Source organism: Culex pipiens, chromosome 2 (genome assembly GCF_016801865.2).
Source record: "Culex pipiens pallens isolate TS chromosome 2, TS_CPP_V2, whole genome shotgun sequence".
Taxonomy (NCBI): Eukaryota; Metazoa; Arthropoda; class Insecta; order Diptera; family Culicidae; genus Culex; species Culex pipiens.
Window position 1 is genome coordinate 150637380 of NC_068938.1, and position 23263 is coordinate 150660642.

The 23263-nt window shown below is 40.1% G+C and overlaps 2 protein-coding genes across 3 annotated transcripts; one reads left to right on the forward strand and one right to left on the reverse strand.

The window, feature by feature from the left end:
• Positions 1 to 220: 220 nt before the first annotated feature.
• Positions 221 to 21278, forward strand: LOC120427529 (ubiquitin-like modifier-activating enzyme 1). The gene is made up of 6 exons (XM_039592395.2): positions 221 to 1443; positions 13685 to 14737; positions 15867 to 16118; positions 16189 to 16497; positions 16715 to 17085; positions 19903 to 21278. The coding sequence occupies exons 1-6, from the start codon at positions 535 to 537 to the stop codon at positions 20315 to 20317; spliced, it is 3309 nt and encodes a 1102-aa protein (XP_039448329.1). The 5' UTR covers positions 221 to 534; the 3' UTR covers positions 20318 to 21278.
• Positions 18226 to 19896, reverse strand: LOC128092872 (uncharacterized). Of its 2 annotated transcripts, XM_052707888.1 has the most exons (4): positions 19740 to 19896; positions 19388 to 19629; positions 18697 to 18753; positions 18226 to 18625 (listed from the first exon to the last, which is right to left on the reverse strand). In XM_052707888.1, the coding sequence occupies exons 2-4, from the start codon at positions 19619 to 19621 to the stop codon at positions 18620 to 18622; spliced, it is 297 nt and encodes a 98-aa protein (XP_052563848.1). In that variant the 5' UTR covers positions 19622 to 19629; positions 19740 to 19896; the 3' UTR covers positions 18226 to 18619. The 2 variants fall into 2 exon arrangements, with proteins under 2 accessions (XP_052563848.1, XP_052563847.1); XM_052707887.1 differs by having other exon boundaries at positions 18226 to 18753.
• Positions 21279 to 23263: the final 1985 nt, after the last annotated feature.

Below are 23263 nucleotides of genomic sequence, written 5' to 3' on the forward strand. Positions count from 1 at the left end.
CTCTTTAAGGTTTTTGCAATGCTGTTTTGCTCAATCCTTCAACTAAATGTTTGAAAATTTGAAGAATAAACTGACTGACAGCTGTGTATGGCAGATTTGTGCACACCGTGCACACCGGACCCTCTTTTGCTGCACTTGCTTGACATGCTTGCGGATTTCCCGCCGTCTAACTGGCAACCGGGCGCCTGTGCCAAAAGTGCAACAAAAGCCGCCGCTTGTTCTCGAACTCGACGTCGGATTGTGTGCTGCAGCTGCAGACGGAGTGCGAGATTTTTTTGTGTTTTTTGGCCAACGCCGGTTCCAAGCGGAAATTCCCCGAGTGTGCTTCGTTTCCGTGACGTGTGCTTCCGGGTGTTAAATTTCCGGTGTGGATTGCTGATTGTGAGGAAGAGACGGGCTTTTGGTGCGGATTTTTGCGGTTTAGTTCGGACTCTGTTCCGTGGGTAAAGTGTTTTGTGTGGCGCAGGTTCCAGCGGGCTCGGACTGGTCACGGCCTGCGAAGGTAGCAAGTAGCAGCAGCAAAATTTCGGCTTAATGTCTAGTGGTGAAGTTCGTGAGAGCAGCTGCGCCGTCGAACCCCCAGCCGCCAAGAAGCGGAAACTGCCGCCCTCTTCGTCGACTTGCCCGGAGGAGGTTGGGGCAGTAGTAGGAGCAGCTGGTGGAGTGGTAGAGGAAGGTGGTGCAGAGGCAGTAGTCGACCAAACTTCGCAGCAAAGACAGCAGCAGCAGCAGCAAAAGTCAGAAGAGGCAGCAGTTGAAATGGCGACGTCGACGGCAAACAACAATGGTTCGGGTCCGGAAGGTGGTTCCCAGGCTGGTGGTGGCAACCAGGACATCGACGAGGGTCTGTACTCGCGCCAGCTGTACGTGCTCGGCCATGACGCGATGCGGCGGATGGCCAAATCGGACGTGCTCATCTCCGGCCTCGGCGGGCTGGGCGTGGAAATCGCGAAAAACGTAATCCTCGGCGGGGTCAAATCTGTCACTCTGCATGACAAAGCGCTTTGCACCGTGGCCGATCTGTCGTCCCAGTTCTATCTGACTGCGGACGATGTCGGCCGGAACCGGGCCGAGGTGAGCTGCCACCAGCTGGCCGAACTCAACAACTATGTGCCTACCAGTGCGTACACCGGGGACCTCACCGAGGACTTCCTGCTGCGGTTCCGCTGTGTGGTCCTCACGCTGACCGCCCCCGCGGAGCAGCACCGGATCGCCGAAATCACCCATCGGCACAACATTGCCCTCATCATCGCGGACACCCGCGGCCTGTTTTCGCAAATCTTTTGCGATTTCGGCACCAACTTTACCGTGTACGACCAAACCGGAGCGAACCCCGGTTCGGCGATGGTCGCCAGCATCACGTCCGACCCGGAGAGCATCGTGACGTGCCTGGACGAGAATCGGCACGGCTTCGAGGACGGGGACTACGTAACCTTCACCGAGGTAAGCGGATTTTCTGTGTGCTGCGCGAGTTGTTCCGGAAGGCTTCGTTTCTTGTTTTTTTTTCGCTTTCCCTTCTTTTCTTGTGACTCATAACGAAATTAAAAGCGATGACGAAAAATGGTGCTGCGCGCGATGTGCGGTGATGTGCGTGTTTTGAGAGGGGGTGAACGGAAAATGGTTCACGAAATCACGGAAAAGTTTTACGGGGAATTTTAGGCGTGATTGCGAATTCTGGTGAAATGATATGGAGCTGATTAAATAGGTTGGAATTTAAGTTTGCTGCAAAATGTGTGAGAAAGGTGATAAGAAGACGATAATCAAATCTTTCTCGCTTGTGAATTGTTTCGGAAAATTCTAGAAAAGGAAACGAAGCTTAATTCAATTTACAGTGATTTAGACCTTCTTAACATTTTTATTTATTTTTTTTTGTTGATTTTAATTAGTCAAGATGTAAACCTTGGAATCTTCTTCATTAAATTTCTGGTTATTTTTTAAAAGGTCCAAAGCGCCAGTTGTAAAATAGCTTTGAGTTGTCTGTCAACACGTCCGAAAAATGCTCTTTTCTTTACTGAAAAATAATTAAATTTTTATAGTTTATGAGGAAAAACGAAATAAGTGTCGGAGGACGCGATTGTTGTTACGACGTATTGCGAACTAACCAAAGAATAATTAAGTCTGAAGGAGCTATTAGACTATGGGAAACAAACAAACTCGCACTTTTTTTTGTGTTTGACAGTTTGCCGAACTCGCAAACAAAGCCAAATGCATGCGGGCTGACGTTTCTGCAAACAAACAGCGCAAGCAAACTGTCAAAAAGTTGGTTTGGAGGCCGTGTTACGCTCCATACAAAATTTTTAAAATTTGTATGGAAATTTTGTTACTAGTGGGGAGGGGGTCTAAAAATCCGTTTTTTTGCGTTACGTAATAAAAGAACGCTCCCTTAGCGATTGTCTACGCTCCATAAACACATTTTTTTGCATGAACAATTGTCCACAAGGGAGGTGGGTGGGTTTAGAATTTTCAAAAAAGTATCTACGTGGATGTGGATAAGGTGTCATCCATTAAGTACGTCACATTAAAATCAGCCAAAATTTACTCCACCCCCCTTTGTCACGATTTCCCTATGCTTTTAACACGCAATGTCACGCTTACTCAAAACCCCCCTCTTCCCACAGAACGTGACGTACTTTATGGATGACGCCTATTGGACGTCCCCTAAGAATTAAATCGAAATAATGTAATAAAATATTGCCAAGTCTTGATTTGGTCCCAAAACCTTAAATCAACATTCAAACAGAATTGAATTTGACTTCTAGCAATTCTCAATGTATACATACATCATGATGAGTAAAATTGGCGTATACATCATTGTTTGTTTGCTTAATAAAATGGGCCCCAGAGCAGTTTTTTGAAAAATTCTTTCGTCAGGAGGTAGCTTTTAAGATTCTTTATCAGACTGTACAATAAAATTGAAAATGTCCAAAATGGCGTATACATCATATCGCCGTAAAACGGCAGAGAACTACTGTGCTATTGCCAGTCTCAACGCGGCCTACAAAGTGCTGTCTCAGATCATCTTCTGTCGTCTGTCGGAGCGAGCAAAGGATTTCGAGATCGACGAAAGACCATATATTTTTGCTACGCCAAATCCTCCAGAAATGTCGCGACTATCAGATGGTGAAATCAACGAATCGCGCAAGTGACTGCGACAAGACGACGGTATCTCCGGCCTCTGTTTCAACATTAGGCTTGACCGACGACATGGACATTGTCGGCAGAACGTTCGAGGAGACTAGGAGGTACACCGAATTGAAGCGGAAAGCGGATAAGGTTGGATTGAAGGTGAATGTGGCGAAGTGGCGAAAGTCCCTTAGGACTCGCATAGGACCGAGCGTGACGATCGACGGGGACGAGTTCGAGGTCGTGGAGGAGTTTGTGTACCTCGGATCGTTGGTGACAGCAGAGAAATTCGGAGGCGTATCATCACCGGTAGTCGTGCCTACTACGGACTCCACAAGACCCTACAGATTACAACGTGTACTATGTACGAAACGCTGATAAGACCGGTAGTTCTCAACGGGCACGAGACGTGGACGATGCTCGAGGAGGACTTTCGAATCAATCGAAATGAGTGCATCGAGATCCTAACTCAATTTTTGGAAGTTCCTGATTATTTCAATCTAGATTTTAAAACATTTGAGAATGGGCTGTTTTAGACATTAGACATTTTCAATAATTATTATTGATAAAAAAAACTAATTTGTTCAACATACTCGCCAACGTTTCAAGGAACAAGATGCCTCACTTTTGCCCAAAACACATGAATTTCACCAGCGGCACTCACGACCGTGAAAAATCGCCATTTCTACGGCGAGATGGTTGAGCTGGTGATGAACGAGCGCAAAACGTAACGCGCGCCGTCCAGAGCAAAAGCAAAAGTTGTTTGCGCGAGCTCCACTCCAACACCCCCAAACACTCTAGGAAAGGGTACTGCTGCAGTAGGTAGTAGAAGAAAATCGCTCTGCAACAAAATTGATGGCGGTGGTGGAAAAGAGGACGAGCAAATTAGGTGACGTCATAGAGGAAAAATAAACTTAAAATTGGTGAAAATCAATCGTAACTTGGGGAGAAGGTGTTGCGTTGGGTGGGCTTCCTTCACACCGACTTACTTGCCCACCTCTTTGTCTGAGGCTGAGTTGTCTTCGAGGAAGAAGTGTGTTACGATCGATGGCGGGTAAAAGCTCAGACATACAGTTGCGAAACAAGTACTTGCCGCGTAGAAGCATTGTTTATTTTTCTGGTGCACTGTTGTTGCCTGGCTGGCTGAGCCGAGTTTATTGGCACCACAAGGCCAGACGCAAAACTGTTCAATTAAATTTAGGGCTGTTGAAGGTTGCTTTTTAAAGAAGCTTTAATGGGGTTTTTTATAAGATTAAATTTGAGCAATTCAACTGGATGAATGTGATTAGGTTACTCAAGGTTTTAAACGCACTTTGAAAACACAATTGATCAACATTTTGAATGTTGTAGAAGTCTATCAAGTTTTGATTATCATATATCTGTTAAACGATTGTTAAAATCAATTAGCTTCTGATGAACTATGAGATCATATCACCTTGAATGGTTAAAAATAACTTCTTTGAAATCTTGAAATTTCGCAATATGTACTTACCTAATTCGAAAAGAAAATGCCTTCCAAATCAGTACTTTTTCAAATTTTTAAGTTTTATTCATTTTTCTTATTTTTTTTCAATGTTCATGTTTCTTAAATGTTTACCTCATTTTTTTCTGGATTTATTAGGTTTCAACTAAGAAATCGATCCTAAGGGCACTGTCTACGTAGAGGTGGGCAAAATCGCTCTTTTTTAGGAGCCGCTCATTTTCGTTCGCCGCTCTTTTGAACGGCTCTGAAAAGGTTTTTTAAAGAATCGTGATTTTATAAGTTATTTCACATTGGACTTTTATAAATTATTTGATAAAAATAATTAAAACTGAAAACGAGAAGATGCCCTTAAACCATAGGTCTTGGTGGTCTCTATGTTAAAATTTTTACTCGAACCTAACTATTTATTTTAAAATTGCGTTTATTTCTGCAATAATAGAACTAATGCAGATACTATTTTTGGAGAAAATATTCTGTGACCTCTTTTCTACATTCTGATTTAATCGATAAAGTCTATTAACGCTAAAGTTCAATCGGACAAAATGATTTATTTTTTTTTTCCAAATGTCTAAACTATTCAGTAGATTTTTGGTAATATTGAACAACTTATGCAATTTGAAATACTCAAATTTGTATTCGGGTAATACTTTACGAAGTTTCGATTATCTGAAGTTTGACTATCCGAAGGTTTGTGAGGGACTTTCAGGGTTGCTACGGACGGCGCGGATCGCGTGGATGGAGCGTATCGCGCGGATCTGGCGCGGATTTGCTGGCTAATTTTACTCAGGCGCGGATTTCGCGCGGATAGCAATTTTGATAAACAAAATAATTGAGAACGATAGAATTTCTTTCAAATTACAAAGGAAAATATTATTAGGAATTAAATAAATTCAATCTTTTTCGTTGAGTGCGAATACATCAATATCTAAGAAGTTGTTAATGAAGAAAATTTTCTTCTAAAAATTATTGATTGTTTTTTTTTTATACGAAACTTTGAAATAATCTTCAAGGAGCGATTTTTTTTAATGTATTGAGATTTGTTATATTAATTTAACATAACATTACAACTCATTTTTTTTTAAACATCTACTTAACAATTCAAATAAACACCAATTTTATTCAAATTAAATTAACAAAATTAAAAAAATACAGAATTTTAAAAAATTGAAGCTATGAATTTTTTTAGATTTTTTATGTTTTTTCAATATACAAATTTAAATTTTTAATTTTTTGGTTTATTGAAAAAAATAAAAATTCTGTTGCCACTCTGATTCAGGTAGAATTGATTCTACTCCCAATTATCATAACATGACGAAATCCACTTAGAAATCTGCTAAAATCTCAGTCTAAAAGCGAAATGTAATGTTAAAATCAAAAAATAAGAAATCTGGACTTCAACAATTTGAAATAAAAAAGAAACATAATTCATAATTTGAAATTGTGAAAACTTACAGACTCAAAAAAACGTGAAAAAGTACGAATTATTGAATTGAAAAATTACGAAATTATTGCAATTGATTTTTTTGTTAAGTTTTATTTTTTTAAGAAAGTTCTTAAGTTTTCAAATTATTAAATTAATTAATTAATAAATTATTAAATTATTAAATTTTTAAATAATTAAATAATGAAATTATGAAATTCTTAAATTTGTAATTATTAAATTATTAAATCATTAAATTATTAAATTATTAAATTATTAAATTATTAAATTATTAAATTATTAAATTATTAAATTATTAAATTATTAAATTATTAAATTATTAAATATTTAAATCATTAAATTATTAAATTCCCTGGGCTTTGTCATAATGAGTATCATAGGTTTGATGTTTGTTTGGCAAAGAGTATGATTTGATCCGATGTGGAATTAAAATCGAAGTTTTCAGTATATTGCTGAAGCTTCCATTTTTACACAACGACACCACTTCATGCTACGAGAACCCACTTTGACGCAGTCTCAGGGCTTAATCGATGGCCGGTAAGCTGTCATCGAGACCAGGAGGTTCTCCGATAGTGGAAATATCACATTTGTACAATGAAACGCTACATATCGATAGCGGTGTGCTCTCTTATACTAACCGACATTTTGGTAGTTGCGAGAAAATCGATTTTTAAACTTTGAATTACTGTTTCTGGAAAACTGTTCGACAAACAATTGTTCTAACAATTTTAAAGTATGCACCTGACATTACTTAAAGATATTGTGAAATATAAAAACTTTTGAAATGCTAGAAAAATTTTGGCAGAGAAAATACGAAAAAAAATCATGCTTGCAATTGGCACAAGTGTGTTTTGGGAGTCAATTTGTATGAGTTAGCACAAACGTGCACAGGGCTTTGGTACAAAATCGTGCAAAGTAATTTTATTGTTAAAATAGTTCAAATTAGTTGTTTCAATGTTATTTTTTCACGAGTTGGTTAATTTAAGCGTAAGAAAAACATTTTATATCAAAACTTTTTTCAAACACTTATTTAAGTTTGAATTTGGTAGGAAAATTAACCTTTTGGAAAAATTAGCATTTAAATCAATATTTTTGTATGAAAAAATTAGTGAAATAATATTTTTTATGAATATAATTGTAAAACCATCCATAATACATCAACTATGACGAATACTAGGTTGATGTATTCCTAAAAACATAAGAAAATGATGTTGTAAAAACTTTTAGCTAGTTTATTTTATTTCAATTATATCATACGACCTTTCAAAAACGAAGTTGCAGTTGGAACAAGTGTGTCTCATGCAATGGAATCGATGAATGTATTGAATAGAACAATTGTGCCCCAAATAAATTAAAAACGTAATATTTTAAAGTATGGACGACCCATACAGTTGTGCCAAGTGTGCACATCAACTATGGGAGATGTTGTTACGTCGTTTTTTTTGCATGGACGACCCCTTCAGTTGAGCTAGGAGTGCACAACGACTTGAAGAATGTTAAAATTTGCCTTTTAGGTTGGCTAAGTGGGTAATAGGTTGGGGAAAAATGTTGTAACGTCGTTTTTTTTGCCTGGACGACCCCTACAGTTGAGCTAAGAGTGCACAACGACTTGAAGAATATTAAATTGGACTTTTGGGTTGGGCTAAGTGGGTATGGGTTGGGGAAAAATATTGTTACGTCGTTTTTTTTTGCATGGACGACCCCTTCAGTTGAGCTAGGAGTGCACAACGACTTGAAGAATGTTAAAATTTTCCTTTTAGGTTGGGCTAAGTGGGTAATGGGTTGGGGAAAAATGTTGTTACGTCGTTTTTTTTGCCTGGACGACCCCTACAGTTGAGCTAAGAGTGCACAACGATTTGAAGAATGTTTCAAATTGGACTTTTGGGTTGGGCTAAGTGGATGTGGGTTGGGGAAAAATGTTGTTACGTCGTTTTTTTGCATGGACGACCCCTTCAGTTGAGCTAGGAGTGCACAACGACTTGAAGAAAGTCCAATTTGAAACATTCTTCAAGTCGTTGTGCACTCTTAGCACAACTGTAGGGGTCGTCCAGGTAAAAAAACGACGTAACAATAATTTTCCCCAACCCAATGCCCACTTATCCCAACCCAAAAGTCCATTTTGAAATATTCTTCAAGTCGTTGTGCACTCCTAGCACAACTGAAGGGGTCGTTCATGATAAAAAACGACGTAACAACATTTTTCCCCAACCCATACCCACTTAGCCCAACCTAAAAGTCCAGTTTGAAACATTTTTCAAGTCGTTGTGCACTCCTAGCTCACGTACAGGGGTCGTCAATGCAAAAAAATAACGACGTAACAACATTTTTCCCCAACCCATTGCCCACTTAGCCCAACCCAAAAGTCCAGTTTGAAATATTCTTCAAGTCGTTGTGCACTCTTAGCACAACTGAAGGGGTCGTCCACGAAAAAAAAACGACGTAACAACATTATTCCCCAACCCATTACTCACTTAGCCCAACCTAAAAGTCAAATTTTAACATTCTTCAAGTCGTTGTGCACTCCTAGCACAACTGAAGGGGTCGTCCATGCAAAAAAAACGACGTAACAATAATTTTCCCCAACCCATTACTCACTTAGTCCAACCCAAAAGTCCAGTTTGAAATATTCTTCAAGTCGTTGTGCACTCCTAGCTCAACTGAAGGGGTCGTCCATGATAAAAAAACGACGTAACAACATTTTTCCCCAACCCATTACCCACTTAGCCTAACCCAAAAGTCCAATTTGAAACATTCTTCAATCGTTGTGCACTCTTAGCACAACTGTAGGGGTCGTCCATACAAAGAAAACTACGTAACAACATTTTAAACTAACCTACAGAACCTAAGTACAGTAATCCTAATCAATGGGTCGTCCAAACAAAAAAAAAACTACTCCACTAAACCATTTTAACTAGGGACTAGGGACACTTCACCTAACTGATAATTCCATCTCGCTTCCAAATGTGCACACTTGTGCTATTTGCCTTCCAAAATAGTGCTCCATAATATTGCTCAAACTAGTAAGGACACCTGGCAATTTACCATAATATTATAGTGTAATCGTATTTTTATGGATTTGCGTGTTTTCAAAAGGTCAAGCCATGATGGAAAATAAGAGAGCACATCCATGATGCGTTCGAAAATGTCAGTTAGTACAAATGGTTGCAAGGCGATATCTCCGCGTAGGAAACGAATTTTTCAGATCTGTTAGAAGCGTTTTGTAGGGAATTTAATTAGCTAAAAGATGGCATCATTAACTCATTTTGGCCCAATTTTCAGTTAGAACATTAGAGCACACCGCTATCGATATGTGATTTTTCCCTATCTTAATGTGGTTGTCAGGTTAGGATGCGGGTTTTTAAAAATTTAGTTTTTGTAGAATTTAGGATTTTAACTATTTAGGATTTTAACTAATTTTGCCTTTAGTTATTTAGTGACAAAATTAGTAATAGTGAATTTAGTAATTCTATCAGAATCGGTGATTTTCATTCAAGTAGCATAAAAACCATTCTGATTTGTCAAAATTTCCGTAGAGTCTCGATCAATCAATAGTGAAATGATATCGGACCAAATTCGTTGATCTGTTGAACTAACGGTTGTCGGATTATGATTGTATCGATCATTGTTGCGAATTGAGGATCTACTGGAATTCTGACAATCAAATGGTCGTCTCTTTTTCAATTCACGACTTGTAAAATATGAACTGTTAATCTATTTTTTTTTTGTTTTTTTTTTAAAGAGGCCAGACAGGTTTTAAAAGAAACGTTCTAGATTTTTTGGCTATTAATTAAAATGTCGGGTATTTGAGAGAAGAGTAGCTTTCGGATAGGTTACTTCAAATCTTGTATTCAATTCTAGTTAGGTAGTTATCCGCAAATGAAAATTTGGACTTATCTGAATAATTGAACATTTTGGACTTATGAATAACACACAACTGTGCTTTTATTCTAGAGTCAGATCCATACAGCGTCAGTGTTTATTTGGTCGAAGTGTACTAATTCATTGGCAGCCTTGGGCATGAGTAAGGACCTCGACGCCGTTAGCAATGTTGGCTTTAAAATAAAATTTCGTGATAATATCACTTCCCCCCAGCCAACATTTTTGCCATGCGAAGCGGGCCTCGACGCTGTGTCTAGGTTTAATTCCTAGCTAGGAGCCATCAGTGTCTTAAGAGGTGGTCCCAAGGCCGAGTAGGAGTTCATGAAGCAAATTAGTCGTCTCCCACCCCTTTTAAATTGAAAAATGAACTCTGAAACCAGCGCTTACTCACAACAGAAACAGAGGCCTCTTCTAGGCATTGTAGGATAGAATAGATTTTGAAATTTATTTTAAAAAATAATATTATTACGTAGCATTTTGATATGTCAAAATTTCCATAGAGTCTCGGTCAATCAATAGTGCGATGATATCGGACAAAATTCGTTAATCTGTTGAACTAAAGGTTTTCGGATTATGGTTGTATCGACCATTGTTGCGAATCGAGGGTCTACTGGAGCCTTGACGATCAAATGGAGCCTAACATTTCAAAAGGGCGCATGGGTTTTGTGAACAGGAGTGTGTCTCCTTCACTCAAATGACAGTTTACATAAGGTATAATAGAGATGCACTCTTGTTTGCAAAGCTCTATGCCCTAATGAAATGAATGGCATGAAATAGTCGTCTTAATTACTAGTGTTCAACTTATGAACTGTTCATTTATGTTTATTGGTTTTTGGAAGCGGCAAGACCGGTTTAAAAACAAGATCCTTTACCTTATTTGGCGTTATAATAAAACATTCGGGGATTTGAGATTAAATTTACTTTCAGACAGTTTAGTTTAGGTTGTTGATTAAAGTTAGATAGTTTTCCGTCGATGAATAATTGGACTGAAATGATTAGTTGATTTGAACGAAGTGTAACATTTCATTGGCAGATCTGTTTCTAGTTGTAATGTACGACAAGACTATTGACGGACGTGACAGGTCGGCAGTTAGTTTTCATCTTTTTTTCTCTAGTATTTTTTATTTCCTTTAAATTTGGAATACATCATAGGTTTCTTTTGTATAGATCTCCGATTAGTTACATTTTCTTATTTAATTAACTATTAATTTAATTTATTCCGGGCCTTCTTACTTTGAATCACAATTTCAGATTTTCTTTATTCAGTGTTAAACTTAGATTACCGTAACTGCTCAAATCATCCAAGTTCTTACTACTCACATCAACACTAATTTTCTTTCACCTCCCCCCTCCCGATCCCCTATATCTTCCGGTGGTGTTCATTTGGTATGCAATACTAGTTCGGCCACTACCCTTTTTTCCACAAGAAACCGGACTTGGACTGACTTGAGGCCGCGTCCCCCACCTTGCTCCGTAAAACGAAAACGAACGAAGTGTACTAATTCATTGGCAGATCTGATTCTAGTTGTAATGTACGACAAGACTACTGACGGACGTGACAGGACGGGGGCCCAGTTTAGAGGTTTCGACATCAACGATGTGCGGCTGGATCACCCCACCCCATCAAAAAAAAAATTAAATTATTAAATTATTAAATTATTAAATTATTAAATTATTAAATTATTAAATTATTAAATTATTAAATTATTAAATTATTAAATTATTAAATTATTAAATTATTTAATTATTTAATTATTAAATTATTAAATTATTAAATTATTAAATTATGAAATTATTTGATTATTTAATTTTTAAATTATTTAATTATCAAATTATTAAATTATTAATTTTTTTTGCTGTTTTTTTAGTTCGGATCATTTTCGGAGTCATATTTTTGTTTAGAGAAATTTAGATAAGAAAATAATAATAATAGAAATTTCGTGTTTCGATTTTCCAGAGTAAAGTTTTGGCGAGAAAGTAGTAAATCCCTAGATTTTATAAATTGGTGATTTATTTTATGGTTTTAATTTTTTTAAATTTTCGAATTTAAATTTTTTTCCTGAATTTGTTTTTAAAGCAACGATATTAAAAGTGTTGCAAAAAATGCTAATATTGTTTCAGAAATTGCAAAAAGGGTTCCATTTGGTACAGGTGGGATATGAATCCACAACTGATCAACGGTACTGATCCAAATGCCTTCTGTATTATTCTTTTTCGTTTAAAATTTCATTCATTATGTTACTCTCTTCTTTGTTTGTCGCGATTTTTTTTTATATGGCGCGGATTTCGGGCGGATTGGGTTTTGGGTTCGGCGCGGATCTGGCGCGGATTTTTTCTCGACTTTTCCGTAACAACCCTGGACTTTGGATAATCGAATTATAGACAAGAAAAATCGCATTTTGCTTTATTTATTATTATTTTTAACTTTTATAGCAGATATTAGACTATGGCAAACAAACAAATAAACTCGTACTTTTTGGCATTTTGCCAGTTTTGTCTGCTCTGTTTGTTTGTCTGCATCTGTTCGTTGAAACGTCAGCCTGCATACATTGTGCTTTGTTTGCTAATTTGCCAAACACGAAAAAGTGCGGTTTTGTTTGTATGTCATAGTCTAATACCTCCTTAAGAGTGCACAGCAAACAAGTTGTTGTCTTCTTATTTCAATAAAAAATGCTACAATCTTGTTGTAAAAATAGTCGATAAAATAAAAATAGTCGTTTTACAAACAGTACTTTAGTGGATGAATCAAACAAAATATTGATGGTTCCCGTGGTTTTGAAGATACTAAAAATCTTGGTGCAAAGGCTCTGGTTGATGTGCAAGGTTAACATTAAATGCGTGTTCTGTGACAAATTCTGGACGCCATCTTGGAATTAAATTTATTAATCACTTTCGCGTAGCATTTTCTTAATCGCACAAAAAAATATATTTTTGTCATTTTTGCTTTATTTTTTGGTCAATTCAGCAAATTTTTCTACGGTTTCAGAAAATTTTGTTCAAATTTAATTCAAAATATTCCAAGCGCCTTGTTGTAAAGCAAAAATACATCTCAGTTAGTTTTTTGAAAAGAAGTTTGTTGAAATACTATTTTGTTTGACAAGTATATTTGCTGTCATTTAGAACTGGGCTGTCAGTTACGGTTGGCAAACTAGCAACCAGATTCTGTTTTGTTACTAATTCTGGTTTGGTAAATTTTAACTAAAATTTTATCTAATTTAACCTTGTTTTGCATTATTTCAAACACGAACATTTCTTTGAATTATTCAAAGAGATAAACTGAATTTATTTTTGTGATTTTTTTGTATGCTGCTCATGCTCGATCCTTGATTTTTTGTATTGAAAAAAATAGAAGTTATTTGAAAATTCGTATTCAAACTAAACACGTTACAACGAATCTTATTCGCGCTAATTTTTACTCAGTACTGCCTGGCCGGCGAGAAGGAGAGTAGTGGAAATACTGAATTATAGATTTTCCCTTTTTCTATTTGCATGAACTCTTTGTGTTGGCATGCCCTTTCAGTCAACGCCATGAATTAAATAATTTGTTGTTTAGCTTTAAACACGTCAACAAGTAGGAAAACAACAACAAAAATCGATAGACAATCCATCACGACACCGCGCACACACCTTCTTCAAATGTATGTTTCTGGGTAATCCAATAGAAAGAGAGTGCTATCATCTGCAACTAAAACGGCATTGCGTGACACCAATAACTGGCCAGTTAAATAATGACCTGTTTCCTTTTCCCCCCTCTCCAGGTCGAAGGCATGACCGAGCTGAACGGATGCGATCCGATCAAGATCAAGGTGCTGGGCCCGTACACGTTCAGCATCGGCGACACGTCCAAGAACACGGCGTACGTGCGGGGTGGAATCGTGACCCAGGTCAAGATGCCCAAGCAGATCTCGTTCAAGCCGCTGGCGGAGGCGGAAAACGCGCCCGAGTTCATCATGTCGGACTTCTCCAAGTGGGACCACCCGCAGAACACGCAGCTGGCGTTCACCGTGTTGGGCCGCTTCCAGGAGAAGAACGGCGGTCGGCTGCCCCGTCCGTGGAGCGTTGAGGACGCGGCGCAGTTCGTCGAGCTGTGCAAGGAGCGCGCCAAGGAGCTCAAGGTGGAGGAGATCAACGAGGGCATGCTGACTACGTTTGCCAAGGTCTGCTCGGGAGATCTGTGCCCGATGAACGGGGCGATCGGAGGAATTACCGCGCAGGAGGTCATGAAGGCTTGCACTGGGAAGTTCACACCGATCTACCAGTACTTCTCGTTCGACGCCATCGAATGTCTGCCGGAGGGTGGTTTGACCGAGGAAGAGTGCGCCCCGGTTGGGTCGCGTTACGACGGCCAGATTGCCGTGTTTGGGCGCAAGTTCCAGGACGTGCTCGGCCAGCTGAAGTACTTTATCGTGGGCGCCGGTGCGATCGGGTGCGAGCTGCTCAAGAACTTTGCCATGATCGGGGTGGCGTCGAAGGAGGGCGGCGAGATCATCGTCACCGACATGGATCTGATCGAGAAGAGCAACCTGAACAGGCAGTTCCTGTTCCGCCCGCACGACGTGCAGCAGCCCAAGTCGCGGGTCGCGGCGCTCGCCGTCAAGCGCATGAACGGGGACATTAACGTGACCTCGCACGAGAACCGGGTCGGCGTTGAGACGGAGAAGGTCTACGACGATACGTTCTTCGAGCGGCTGGATGGCGTGGCGAACGCGCTGGATAACATTGACGCGCGCATCTACATGGATCGTCGCTGTGTGTATTATCGCAAGCCGCTGCTCGAGTCGGGCACGCTGGGAACCATGGGCAATATTCAGGTGGGTTTGGTTGGTGAGGTTTGTGAGTGAGGAGTTGATCCTTTTTTAATGATGCACGAATAGAGTGGAAGGTTGTAGAATTTCTTTTCAGCGATTCACAATGTATAGAGGAGTAGGATGAATCACGAGCTGACGCCGCGGAATTTCTAGAAGAAACAACGAGATCGACGACAACGAGTGAAGGAAGGAAGGAAGACTCTTCCAACAAGACCCCCAGGAGATCATCATCTACCATCAAGACGAAGAACAATAGATCTCGGATCTATAAATAGACGCACAGCTCCGTGATGGCATGGTCGAATGAGCCAGTTAGGGTATAGGCTAAGATAGAGGACAAAGAATAAAAAAATAAAATAAAAAAACAAGATCGACGAAGAGCTGGTCGGATTCTCGGAATGGTTAAAGCGGAAGAAGCTGCAGCGGAACATTGCAAAGACAAAGTTTATGGTGGCTCGAAGTCATGCTGGCCGAAAAACTGAACTTCAACGAACACAACAATTACACTTCTTTCAGGAAAGCAGCACGAAAGTCTGGAGTTCTGTGTAGAATTAACCGCTATTTAACAGCAATCGCTGATAGCTCCACACTTTGACTACTGTTTATCGATCCTGTGCGAAACGGCTACTTTAAAAAGTCCAGAGCAGAGATCATCCTTGGATGTGATCGACTGACGCCGAGACGAAACATGCTGGAATGTACAACACACTTGCCTTTGTTTTTTTGTGTGAAGGAAAGGATGATACCACATTACTTGATGTATGCGGAAATGATTTCCATGGGCATGACACTAGAAGACCTGGCGATCTCAGATTGCAGAACTGGAGGAAAGCGTGTACGCAGTACTACAAGTTTTCAAACTGTACAACCAGCTTCCAGAGGCTGCGTTGATAATGAGCAACGTGAACCAATTTAGAAATGGCTACAAGCAGTTTGTAAGGCAACGGCCGTCGGCATAGCAGTGGAGGAGGTCCGTTGGTCTCCGACAAATGATGAAGAATAAAATCTGAACGATGTAACAAGACGACGAATGAAGTTCAATGCAGTAAAAGATGACAAAAAAGGATCAACTCTTATTTTAAGACAAAGTCACTGTAAATTTACCATAACACAAAAACCCTTTCCACTCCAGGTGGTCGTCCCGTTCCTGACGGAGTCGTACAGCTCGTCGCAGGACCCGCCGGAGAAGTCGATCCCGATCTGCACGCTGAAGAACTTCCCGAACGCGATCGAGCACACGCTGCAGTGGGCCCGTGACATGTTCGAGGGCATCTTCAAGCAGTCGGCCGCGAACGCCGCCCAGTACATCTCGGATCCGACGTTCATCGAGCGCACGCTCAAGCTGCCCGGCTGCCAGCCGCTCGAGGCGCTGGAATCGGTTAAGGTTCGAGTCTTGTCTGGATACTTTCGTTGAAGGGTTTGCTGATCGATTGTTTCTTTTCCTCCCTTGTTAGACTGCCCTCATCGACGAGCGTCCAAAGTCGATCGAGGACTGCGTCAAGTGGGCCCGGTTCCACTTCCAGGAGCAGTACGCGAACCAGATCAGCCAGCTGCTGTTCAACTTCCCGCCGGACCAGCAGACGTCCTCGGGGCAGCCGTTCTGGTCGGGGCCGAAGCGCTGTCCGGAGCCGATCCCGTTCAACGTGGACAACGCCATGCATCTGGACTACGTGTTTGCGACGGCCAATCTGCGCGCGGCCGTGTACGGAATTCCGCAGCTGCGAGACCGTGCGGCCATCGCCGGCCTTGTGAGCAAGGTTCAGGTAGGTTGAAGAAGCTTCGAATCTCATTCCTACTTATCCATGGGACGCGGACGGAATCCCTCGTCCGGCGTCTACTATTAGGGTAGGAACAGCAAAGTTTTTGCGGTCAATTAACTACAAACTGCTCGCTACGATGGCGTTTGTACCAACCAAGCTGCAAAACAGTGCCTCATCCTGAACTCAACACCATCTAATCATCGAAATCCCCCTCCTGCAGGTCCCCGTCTTCGTGCCGAAATCGGGCGTCAAGATCGCCGTTACGGACGCGGCCATGCAGGCCGAGGCCAACGGTGCCAGCGGCGACGAGCTGGACAAGGACCGCATCACCCGGCTCCGCGACGAGCTGGCCTCGCTCGGACGGCTCGACTTCACCGTCACGCCGCTCGAGTTCGAAAAGGACGACGACAACAATCTGCACATGGACTTTATCGTGGCGGCGTCGAACCTGCGTGCCGCAAACTACAAGATTCCGCCGGCGGATCGGCACAAGTCGAAGCTGATTGCGGGCAAGATTATGCCGGCCATCGCGACGACCACCTCGCTGGTCGCCGGCTGCGTGTCGCTCGAGCTGTACAAGCTGGCGCAAGGGTGAGTACGGCGCAAAATTGGGAGACTTCTCGCTTATTTTTTCAAAAGGTCCTACGTACATAGGAAACCCATGGCGCATTGGTTGTTTTGAAAAAGTAATTATTTTTTTAGGTTTTAGACAAAGATGTTGAAACTTTTTTTTTCATGCAAAAACGTCTTCTTTAAATTACTTATAACTCGTCAGGGTTACCCACACTTGACAATGACCCGATACATTTAACGGCACTTTTTGGAGGAATATTGAAATTTCGGCTTTTTTCCATACATTTTTGAGAATTTTCTCATTTTAATGGTGAATAGCGACCCTGAAAAATAATAGTATAAACATTTAAATTACGAACCATGGTTTCAACATTTTAATGTAAAAAGTGTTTTAAAATGCATTACACACCTGTCCAGTTGTTTTGTCATAATTAGTTTCCAAAATATCTAAATATTGACGAAAATTTTATTTTTTGCGAAAAATATTTTTTTTAAGGTGCTGTACATTGGAATTTTATAAAAATGCTAATCATTTTTAAACAAACCATGCTCAATATGATTATCAATGCATAGCAGTTTAGATTCTTTTCAGTTGATTAGACTTCTATTTGCATGAAAATTTTGAAGTTTTTTGGAAAAAAAAAATTTTTTTGCTCCCTGATTTTTCACACCAATTTTGAAGGGGGGGGGGGGGGGGACGACGACGACGACATAAACTTTGTAAAATATTTGCAACGGCCTTATTAGATTAGAGATCCATAAACAATGTGGACACTTTAGGGGGGTTGGAATTACTCTATAAATGAGAGGAAGGCACCAACGGAAATTATTATGGGAGAGTATAGTTTGTATCGCACTTGGCTTGTGCTGATACAGCTCAATTCTAAAAAAAATGCATTTTACACTAGTTCAGTTGTTTTTTAATCATTAATTTTCAAAAAATGAAAGATTTGACAAAACAAAAATATTAGCGAAAAAAAATTAAACATAGAAAATTTTCGAAAAATCTAAAGATTTGTAAATCAACCCAAACATGTACCGGGACCATCCATAAACCACGTGGACACTTTTTTGGGAATCTGTTACCTCCCCCCGCCCCCCCCCCCCCTCGTGGACAATTGTCCATACAAAAAAAAACTTTTTTGTATGGATCGTGGACAAGCAATAACTCGAAATCGATGAAAATGCATATGGGACATTTATGATCAGGGGCAGTTTAGTAATATTTAGATTTCTCATGTTTAATGTCTTATTTTGTGGTCGAGCCCACATGTTTTTTAAATTCATTTTTATTTAGAGGTGAAAGAGAAATTCTACCGCCCTCGTTAAATCCTCATAGTTTTTTTTTCATATTAAATACAACTTTAAAACAAAACTATCTGTTGCGGACCAACTTTTTAAGTCTAAAATAAAAACAACAATAACAATATCGGTGACATCCAAGCTTTATTTCATCAAAAAAAGGCAGGTTACAGTTCATTGGTAAATGTCGTCACACCCCAAAGCTCCTTCAATCTCCCGTCGAGGACCGAATGAATCCGATAAGCAGCGATCAAATCTGAGGAAGATAAACGTAAAACAAATAGGTTAGAATAAATATTACCAAACCGTGTTACTACATACAATTACCTCTGTGTTACCAAAAAGATTTGGTTTTCCAGTCCTGATAGGTGGCGAGGTTTCCATCTGAGGAAAAACAAAAACAAAAATAAAAGAGAATAAAACCAGCTATAACAAACTAACAACAAACTACAAAGTCACGCAAAATTTTGAAAACATGCCAAAAATCTCACTAGACTACTTTTCAAACAGACTCAACAATAAAAAGAATAGCAACCAACGAACAAACGCAAAAACTAGTTAAATACTTTGAAAAAACTGAAAATTTAGAATATCGCAATCTCAGCAACCGTGGTAAACCACTTTGACTTTGACAGTTGCCAAATGTTTCAACTTTGAAATTTGGATTAGCGGACAATTCCTCGGTTGGAATTGCCGCTGGATGTGCCAAAATAATGTTTTCAGGGAGAATTTCGATTCCCGATGGTAGATCCAGCGGAGTCGAATCCACCTCAGGTAGGTCCAAATCAATTTCAAGAGGAATTTTGATAGCCGAGGTTGGATTCGACTCCGGCGGATCCACCACGGGTTGGTCAAAATAGTTTTCATTTGGAATTTGGAAAACCCATGATGGACCCGGCAGTGCCGGATCCACCACGGATGCGATCGAATTGCTAGGAACGAAATAGTTAGTTAAAGAATTTTGATCTGAGAGTGATTCCGTTTCCAGAATCACCCCAGCAGGTCCGAAATAGTAAACCTGATTAGAGGTCCAATCGTCGAGTGGTTCCGTAACCGGGATCGCTGCGAAAGCGAGTTCCGCTAGCGATCTCGGTTCGTGAACCACTGACGCGCGGTCTAGCTCGTTGAGCCGCTCGAAATAGGCCACTGCGAGTTCTGCCAGGTCATCGTCATCGTCATCGTCATCATCCCGGATGCCCGATTCGACATTCGGGTCATAGGCCAGGGCTGGCCGGGGCCGCCAGACACCCATGCGGTGCGCTAGAAAGAGAGAAAAGAAATTGCGTATTAGAAATAGTAGAATACGACCGTACGCCGCCATCTCCAGTTTGGGAATGAGGGGTTTGGTAGGGGTGCACTCGGGTATATACCTTTTCGGCTTGTTGATTCGTTACCAAGGGGGGCGTTGCCAAGCGCGCGCGCAGCTATTTATGTTTTTCATTGCTCACGCATAGCAACGGGCGGAGTTTTGGTCGCGGTAGGCGTTGCGCTGTGCGTTGAAATTTTGACAGAATTTTATTTTTCTTCCGACAGATTCAACACGCTGGAGCGCTTCAAGAACGGCTTCATCAACCTGGCGCTGCCGTTCTGCACCTTCTCGGAGCCGATCCAGGCCAAGAAGCAGACCTACTACGACAAGGACTGGACGCTGTGGGACCGCTTTGAGGTGCAGGGCGAGATGACGCTGAAGCAGTTCCTGGACCACTTTGAGAACGAGCACAAGCTGGAGATTACGATGCTGTCGCAAGGTGTCTGCATGCTGTACGCGTTCTTCATGGCCAAGGACAAGAAGGCGGAACGGCTCGCGCTCAACATGTCCGAGGTGGTGCGGCGCGTCTCGAAGAAGAGCATCGAGCCGCACGTGCGCGCCCTGGTCTTTGAGATTTGCTGCAACGACTCGGACGGGAACGACGTCGAGATTCCGTACGTGCGCTACATTTTGCCCTAGGTGATAAAAAGGAGAGATAGGTAGTGAGCACACAGACACACACACACACAACTACACTTACACCTACACTGAGAAGTAATTTTTAAGAGTGCAAACACTAACACACACCGTACACTGGCGAGAGTTTGAAGACTCCAAAGTGAGCGAACACCCCGAATTCAACAATCCTTTCTGTTTTCTTTCCTGCAAAATAAAAGCGATCTGGTTATCCAAACTGGAGTTTCTTCCCTCAAATGATTTGTGTCTCAAAGTCTGTCCACTTTGTTTATTATCTCTTGTGTGATATTGAAGTCAAGTCACTCTCTCTCTTTTAACAATAAAATCTATTTATCTTTTCACCTAACTCTGCTAGGGCATTTTGCATTGCTTTCTCTTCGGCGCGCTGCCCAGGTTTAAATTCATCATCGCTGCATTCAAATCTTTAGAAAATTGCGCATATTTTGATTAGCCACACCCTCCGCCCCAACCAGCAAAATAAATCAACCAATCGAATCGGTTATAGTTTTAGACGACTAAACAGGTTTAATCGCGTGTGGCCGGGGGAGAGAATCAACTAAACAAGGCATTTCGAACGTGTGTTGCTTACTTTAGAATAAACAAAAAAAAACAACACACACAACGCAACACTCTTTTTTGGTCTCTGTAGTAGATTGAGCGGAAGGAAACGTGCAAGATTAAAAAAATAATAATAAACCCAGAAAGGTGTGGAAAAGTGAAAATCGCGAACGTAACGAAAAGAAGAATCGAGCTGAACGACGTTTGGCGCGTGCAGGCATATAACTAAAGCAAAATTGAATGAAGAATTATTAATTTTTACTGAATGATAAATGAGTAGTTATAAAAAAAAACAAACACAGAAAAAGCTATGGTAGCACCTTAATGCAAGATGGAAGAGAACAAATGTGAAACGGAAACATTGAATTTGCAAATAAATTACATGATCATGAAATTTGACAATTTACTGCAAAATTTGTTTCTTTTTTCGGGTTGAAAGTTGAGAAATCTCCACTGCTGAGTAGCGTTAAAAGTGATGTTTGGGGGTAAGTATAAGGTCCCTTTGATTCTGTTACAATATACGGAATCCCGTTTTCAGGAATGGAAGTTATAAAAAAAAGAATTCCGGACGTTAAGCGGGATGACTTTAACGAAGTATAGTTGATTTCGTTAGCTTTCCTCAGAAATGTTGGATTTTTTTATTTATTCCAGATAGCTTTTTGTCTTGAAAAAGATATTTATTTTCAATAAAGTAATCTACGTGCGTATGTAATGCGTATACGTACACGAAAATAAAGTGAGGTTAAATTTTGTCAGCCAGAATTGACGTCGTTTAGACCTCACCAATCTGCCTGAAATTTTCAGGGGTTGTTTGTACATATAAAACTAGCATCTGGCCAAAATATGAGCACTCTAGGTCAACGGGAAGTGGGACAAATCGGGACACAAAGTTTGGTGGTTCAAAAACGTCAAAAATCTTAAAAAGGCTATAACTTAGGCAAAATTCAATTTAGTTTCAAAATTCAGGGTAGGGCATCCCGATTGGTTAATTCTAAAGGGAGTTATTGGCATTTTAGTGAAAAAATAGCATAATTTCAAACTGAAATAAAAAAGTGTTCCACCCAGATATCAACTCGGTTTGACCTGCAGCTTGTAGGGGACATCTGGGACTACCATCTGAGACTGAGACCGCTTTGGGTAAGGCAGTTTAACATATTGAATGTACCGTCAGTGGGGGTGACATTGGGTCTGGGGGGTGAGATTGGGTCAAAGTGATTTTTTACGGATTTTACCATTTCTCAGGTTCTTCTCAATGAAAATGAATTCTTTTGAAAGGGTTGTGTAGGGGACATATTAAGATGACTTCGCTGAAAAAATCTCGTTCCTAGAACAAATCCTGTTATTTGGGCAGATGTCTAAAGTTGGGGTACGTTTTTGGCCAAAAATGACCTCTCGAAAAATCATTTTTCTAATAATTTTGGAAGAATTGCTCGAAAACTACCCAAATGTTTGAAAATCTCCACTTCAAACATTGTAGCGTGTCAATACGTTTCCCTCGAACAAGAAACACTGTTGCATGACTTGTTTTTACCATATCGTTGTATTTGAGCATCATTTTAGTTTCATTTGACCCAATGACACCCCCTCTAAGGGGTGAGATTGGGTCAATTTTCAAACAATTGGCATTTAAGGCAGTGTTCATCAAAATCCACCATATTTTGAGAAAATGTCAGTAAACTATCTAAGAACAAATCTACGTTGAAAGATTTTCAATGTTATTTAAATTGTTTTTGTTATTAAGCAAATACGAGAGGTGTATCGTTTTTTGACCCATAGTCACCCCCACTGACGGTACACATTTACTTTTAGTGAATTTTTTGGTTGTAAATTTTTGCTCGGGGGACCCCTTAGATCCCATTTTATTATGATAATTTTATCATAATCGTGTTCCTGAGACAATTTCACAGCAGAAACATACATAAAAAATGTATATTATCATCCATTTTAACCCTTTAAAAAAATGAAAGATAAAAAAATTAAGAAGCTGCTTTTTTTCTGGTGCCATCTTCTAGTATCCTTGGAAACGAACTTGATTTTCAATAAATGTGAATCAAAGTTTTTTTAACTTTAATTTTTTAAAGGGTTAAAATGGATGAAAACAAACATTTTTATGCATGTTTCTAATGTAAAATTGTCTCAGGAACACGATTATGATAAAATTATCACCAGAAAATGGGATCAAAGGGGTCCTCTGAGCAAAAAATTACTACCAAAAAATTCACTAAAAGTAAAAGTGTCTATTTAATATGTTAAACTGCCTTACCCAAAGCGGTCACAGTCTCAGATGGTAGTCCCAGATGTCCCCTACAAGTTGCAGGTCGAACCGAGTTGATATCTGGATGGAACACTTTTTTTATTTCTGTTTGAAAATTATGCTATTTTTTCACTAAA